The sequence below is a fragment of the Corvus brachyrhynchos genome, unplaced genomic scaffold (assembly GCF_000691975.1).
Source record: "Corvus brachyrhynchos isolate BGI_N302 unplaced genomic scaffold, ASM69197v1 scaffold65, whole genome shotgun sequence".
Lineage (NCBI taxonomy): Eukaryota > Metazoa > Chordata > Aves > Passeriformes > Corvidae > Corvus > Corvus brachyrhynchos.
Window position 1 is genome coordinate 4,381,867 of NW_008238365.1, and position 6,707 is coordinate 4,388,573.

A 6,707-nucleotide genomic window follows, 5' to 3' on the forward strand; every position below is an offset into this window, starting at 1 on the left:
CGGCACCAGGCACCCAGAGGCGCGCTGCGCGCTCGGTGCAGCCAGCACGCGGCACGCCAGCGCCCTGGCCCTGCTCTGGAGAGAGGCCGCAGGTCCCGCCCCTCCTGCTTCGCTCACAGTGCAAACCCAGCCGTCAGCCGGGACAGGGGAGCTTTCGCAAAGCAAGATTCTTCATTAAATAGTCATTCATTTTCTTCTAGCAGCCCTGGTACAAAACAGACTGAAGTTTTAACACATTTTTTATTTCATCACAATCCTAATTTAAGGTTCACAAGATCCAAGTGCTTTCAGAGGGAAGCAAATACAGTTTTGAAAACTAAGTTTGCATTACTTCCCTGGCAGCTCAAGTCAGGAGTCCATGGCCTGTGATGGGCTCGACTAACACCTGTACCTGCCTTGCTGCTTTCTTTAGCAAGACATGTCAGTCACATTACCCAGAAACATGTTCAGCTGTATAATACCTTTCCCACAGCATTAACCTCTCCCTACTTCCACATGGTGTAACTTAATGCTAGGGCTATTGTTTATCTTACATTCAAGTGAGCTTTCTTCTGTCCTTTGTTCCAGAGGTTGGGAATTTTTTTTTTTTCATTTGGCTTTGGTTTGTTGGTTCAGGGTGGTTTTTTCCTAATGAATGCTTTACAGACTAAGAACAGTATCTTCCCTTCATTTGCCTCTCTTCTGGTCTGTTTAGGTCAATAGATACAATAGTAAGGTAAGCAATTATTACACTCACTGGCCCTTGATTACAATGACTAACCAAAGTTCTGATCCATCCTACCACATTTTCAAGATAGTTTAGCTTCCTTATTTTTAAGATGGGCTTTGCAGACTAACAGCCAATAAATCTAATACATAAGACAACTGCATTTCATTTCCCCCTTCCTTTATTTTTCCTGTCATCAGCTGTCCTTTAAAGTACCTAGTTTTAGAGTAGGAAACAAATGCAGCTCTTTAAAATATTATCACTCTTTTTTTTTAATAAAGGTCTACTTTGCATTTCAGAAGAGTCATGAAACCAATTCAGGGAAAGGGGAGAGAGAACATAGGCAAAATTAATGATCACAAGTCACATGCCACCCCGCTTGGATTTTATTTTCCCTGTTAGATGAATCAGAAAGCAGAACTCTTCACACTATAGTCTTACATGTGCCACTCTTATTACACAGGATTTTCATTACAAGTAAGAATTTTGTATTATGTTCAGAACTGCACGGGCAATACCTGGATCAATTCCCAAAGCTCAGTCTCTGAAATAGGAGCAGAGGCATGAACTGCATGGGAGGAGTTACACCTTGTGCAAATTAAGGTGTAAGTTCAGTAGGTACTTCATTTCAACATTGTGCTAAATCCATCACTTAACTATACTTGCTCATTTTATACCCCTCTGAGTAGAGAATTACCCTAATCAGCTTCAGCAGAAGTCTCACCTCAGTGCTGAGTACAAACAGAGAAAGTAATTTGAAGGTCCTGTTTTAATTTACAGTTGGTCCATCAGTGTCATGTCATCCCTTTCAGTTAAAAGAAAACAAAAGAAAACAGACAGACAGATCAGCAGTTCAACAGGACCATTGACCATGATGTGAAAATTACACAAAGTTGGCAAGCACAGTTATCTAAAAGTTAATCATAACTGTCATCTTTTCTTAAACACAGAAAGCAAGAACGTTGGCCAGGTATGCTTAACTCAGCAGTTGCCATAGCATCTGCATGCTCATGGTAATGCATTCTTTCTTGAAGATGATGAAGGAACAAAGTAGACAATGCAGAGCTCACACACACACAAAAGACCAATTTCTCAGGAAGCCCTTTATTAAGTCAAGGCATTAAAGGAAAAACTACTCTTATTCACCATGCTTCTCATCTTGAGGTGGTTCATATTGAGCCAGCTGTGGATTTAAAGAAAGCAATTTAGTTAGTCGCAATATTCCATGTAACACTTTATATTAAGAAGTGTAGGAAAATGTGTGGTCTGGACTCGTTCCATTTACTTTGTGCATTTTAACTCACTCATCTTTATGCAAGTCCATTTTCAAGTCAGGCAATAAAGTAAACCTTCTCCCAAAACATCCATTTCTCACACTGTATAACCATGTAGCCATAACAAGGTGGATTTTAAATGCACCTTGAAACACGTATGTCTTGCCCTTAACTTTTTGCTGTTTCTTATTCTAGCAGTATTAAGTACTTCTCATCTTAAATAGCAGTTGATAGTGACTAGCGTCCTATAGGCTTTCACTGAAATATGATTAAATGAAACAGTCAGTCATTCTCATTGCAATAGTATCCAACCCAATGATTTCTTGCAATCATTCTAGCTTCCATTATGCTTTCTGGAGAGTATAGCCTGGGCAACTATGCACTTAAATATAACCTTTACTTGTAAAGTTACTACCAAAGACAGATACGAAGGTGTTCACTTGACCTCAGCGGCACTGAAGGTAAGTTCAAGCTTCAAAAACAGTTCAAGAATAGGGGCATCTCTCAGAAATATGCTGGTTCTGTTTACTCAATTAAGATTGCTCCCCTCTGCAAACTGCAGAGTGGGTTAAAAATAAACAAAATACATACAAATAAATTAAATTTTAGAAGAATAAAATTAAAAATAAACTAAAATATCGATGTGTTCCTTCCTACCAGCAACAGTAAATCGCAGCAATCACTCTGCTGCTAACAAGAACCACTAAAAACATTTTTTTTTCATTGTTGTAGATTTTACTACAGCAGATGACTAGTACACAACCCACAGTCACGTTTTCTTTTCCACCAAGGGCCTAACTGTTGACTTCCTGTCCTCCTCCCACCACACACACACACACACACACAAATATCTGACATTCTGCGTAATAAAGGTAAGGAAAAAGACAGATCTTCAGATGAATGCAACAGTAGTTACCAATAAATGCACAAATAAAGGCACGTATTTTATGTTAGAGGACTGCTACAAGAAAGCTAAATAGTGGTGTTCTCCCTGCATCTCTCACACATGTTCTCTCCCTGTGTGAACTTCCACAGCATGTCAGAATGATGGACATTACATCGTAGAGGAAAGAAAGGGAAAAAACAAAACCCACTAATACTGGAAAATATGTAAAGAAGGAGTTATCATTTAAAGAATAAAGAACATGGAAGCACAAATGAACCCACGATAACAGAAAGGCTTACTTTCCTGCACCAAGTTTTGACTTCTTGAAAAGACTTCTTTAAACAAAGGCCCAGATTACTCTGCTCTCATCTTCTACTTACTATCAGTTGCATTTTTAAGTCTGCTAAAACAAGTGGCTGGTCTATTGCTACTCTGCCTAAATTCTGTTCTTTGCCATATTTCCTAGTAAGAAATAACAAATGTAGCTGAGGACTCATGACGGGTAACGGGGAAGAAGTGGAATTACTAGGACCGCAAGACAGCAGTCTGGGCAAGAAATACAAAGGGATAATGACCAAGAACATATTCTCACAGAACTAAAGCGAGGTGGTTGTCTCCCAGTAAAAAACTCAGGGGTATTCACATGTAATGGCCACCATCCTCTTTCAACAAATGCATGGAAACCTGTGGTGGCACAGAGGCTACTAGCATATTAAGCATCTCACGGGTTTCCTTCTTCAGTGTTGTTAGGAAGCTGTTCACACCTCAGAGCTCTCTCAGCCTGCAGACCCATTAAAGAATGGCCCTGCTCTAGCTAGCACTTCAGATTCACTGTTGTTGCAGGTAAGTACCAGGGTCATTTTAGGTAAAAGCACAAATTATTGCTCCACACGGATCTAAGTGCCTGTATAAGATCCTGACATGTGTAAGTCTGTGCCAAGTGACACAAAGTAATACATAATATTCCTCCTTCAATTTGCCTTTTGAAAGCCTTTATAATGGATACATTACCTTACTTGCTTTTCAAAACTGTCCTGAAAGCATGAGCTACATAATATCAGACAACTTAAACATATCCAGACAAGACTGAATGACAACATATTAGGCTTGGTAATAGACTTTCCCTAAATAAATAAAATCTCTAGTTTAGCAATATTTCATGTTATATTCTATAAGAAGTGTTCCATAACAAATAATAATCTTTACTACAATGAATTCTATCAGCATGTCTCAGTCATGAGGCTAAACAATGCAACAACATTTATCAGTTACTCTAATGGAAGAAGGTTAGTTCTATTCTAAGTATTAAAATATTTTTTTGTTGTATAATATGGAACTATAGAGGAACACCAAGCAGACTTTTACCTTGATTTTCAGTTTTTTATTTTCTTCCATCACAGCTTCATATTTTTCTTTCATCTCTGCCACTTCCAAGCGAAGTGCCTCTATTTCCGGATTCTCAGGAGCTGAAGCTCCCAGATGATGCTTCAGAAAACTGATATTTTGATGTTAAGTATTTCTTGAGTTATATAACCATATTTTAGTTTTAACACCCATGTTGAAGTTAACACTGCAGTACACATGACTAGAATTGCAGTAAACCATTGAGATTACTACAGTGCTTTTCATCCTACGGAAAAAAAGTTACCAAAGTAAGAGAGCTTTTCAAATTCATAGCTATATTCCTTAAAATCAAACAGAAAAAAAACAAGATATCAGTACAAATTCTTATGTGTTACTACCCCCTTCTTTTCCTTTCTCTTCTTAAATGCAGAAGTTTTGAAGAATTAAAAGAAATAACGAAAAAAAGAGCAATTCCCAAAAATGGAGGCTACTTAAAAACAGCAAGAAACAAAACACGTTCATTCCCCCCTTCTTCCTGTATTAAAAAAAAAAAAAAAAAAAAAAAAAAAAACCAACAACCAAAAACTACAAAAAAAAGGAAGTGTGAAGAAGCAAACTTCAGAACCCATAGCCACTGCAGGTACTCAAATCTAATGCTGCAGGTCTACAACACTCTGTAATGGACTATAACTCAGCTTCATAATTGCTGGCATACTGAAATACTCAGTTCTCTTGCATCATGTCAGACTCTGTTAGCTTGTGAAAGGGCAATTATTAGGCAAAATGCATCAATAAAGTCTTATTCTCAATGCAAGGCTTCAAAATGAGCCTATCCAGTTCACTCATGAGTCAGAAGCAGTACTGTGCATGAAGTCTCAATAAATAAATCACAGCAAAGAAAAAGGATACTCCAGTGCACTATCTGGTTTCTCTGGTTCTTCATATAAGGCTACCAACACTGCAAATAGAAAATATTCAATAATTGCAAGAAGCTCATGCAACTCTTAAGTTTTTAAAACACATACCAGCAGTCAGAAAGCATACAAGTTGCATTTTTCCATTTAACATGATTTTCACCTGTATACTTTTACATAAGCAACAGGCTTGCTGTACAGAAGGGGACAGAGCATTCTACTTAGTAACGGCTAAATAGAGCTTTCTTGATCCCTAACCCCACATAGTCTTTGGCTATTCTAGCACAGAACACAAAATGGCCTGAACAATTTTTATATATGACACATGCACCCTAAAATAGCTTTCATCCATAAGACTGAAATTTTAGCTATATTGTTCATAGAACTTCTACTTAAGCTACATCTTTGAACCACAAGACATCAGCAGTTCTGTAACTTTCAGCATAAGAGCAAATCTCTATTGAACATCCAGTTACAAAACTAACTGGCTACTGTCAGTAGACTAGGTGACACGGATAATCTTTATGGATGGGGGCTCTAATGGCCAAAAACGCCAGATACAAGCAGCAATACCCCAACAACTTAAATAAAACTAGCCGTACACATGGCAACATAACTGGAGACTTCAGTCACATGAATACCCAGAAAGTTCCCAAACATAACCACTCCCTGCTCCTCACAGGGGCAACATGCCAGTTTCAGATATCTGAACTACTCGCCAAATTGGTTTTAAGCTAAGTACCTCCTAAGTTAAAAGCAAAATTAGGATGCCTCTCTGCTTGGAAGAATTGTTTCACCATCCCATAGGGTGGGATTGGGATTGAAAAATCAAACGGTACTCACACACCAGGCCAAGAGTCTTAGTGCAGCAGCTATTTGCTTGACATCCTAGATCTGCTGCTCCCTCTTTAACAGCATATTTTCAACATTAACAGAATATTAATTTTTTCAATATTAACTGAAATATTGACAGATTTTTGCCACATACTATTGGAAGGTTCTCAAAAAAACTTTAGAAGGATTTCAAAGATGCCAAGTCACATGTGTCAAGTTCAGCATCATCATTTTCCCCAGTCTGATATGGAGTCATTATTCCAGAACTTAGTTTCATTAATTTTAGAAAAAGCACTAAGCTCCACCAAAGAAAGGGTATTAAACAAACAAAGTTTTCTTAAGATAACATTTGTTGTTATTTCGTCTCAAGCATTGACTTCCTCTGTAGAACTCTGGCAGAATAACAGTCCCCAGAACTTAATGAAAAGCATGCATTGAAAGAAAAGAAATTAACCAAAAAGCACGCACTGAAAGAAGCACTTTGGTCAAGGAAGAGAGGTCTCCAATACACCACGTACGGGGAAAGGAACCGCCTTCCTGTTCTACACGCACCTCTGACAATCGACCCCCACACGATGAACGTGCGAGGAATGAACGGTTTGCAGCTCACAGGGCACGTTTCCAGAGGCCCTCTGCCCTCTCCCAGCGTGCACCACCTCGCCGCCCAGCTCGGACTCCATTTCCAGGCCACGCCGCACCAAGTTTTCCAGGCGAGTTCTTCTGCCGGCCGCCTCGCCGACTGAGGAGAA

At 38.9% G+C, this 6,707-nt stretch overlaps 1 protein-coding gene across 2 annotated transcripts in view; it reads right to left on the reverse strand.

Moving 5' to 3' along the window:
* LOC103616878 (ras-related GTP-binding protein C) overlaps positions 1-6,701 on the reverse strand; it is an 18,383-nt gene extending 11,682 nt beyond the window's left edge. The window contains exons 1-3 of one of the 2 annotated variants that reach the window (XM_017736198.1): positions 6,511-6,701; positions 5,120-5,168; positions 4,232-4,361 (exon numbers count right to left, since the gene is read on the reverse strand). In XM_017736198.1, coding sequence (XP_017591687.1) covers positions 4,232-4,285 — 54 coding nt within the window. In that variant the 5' untranslated portion in view covers positions 4,286-4,361; positions 5,120-5,168; positions 6,511-6,701. Of the gene's footprint in view, positions 1-4,231; positions 4,362-5,119; positions 5,169-6,426; positions 6,452-6,510 lie in introns of those variants that run through there. The other variant, XM_017736197.1, reaches the window with a different exon arrangement.
* Between the last annotated feature and the right edge of the window lie 6 nt (positions 6,702-6,707).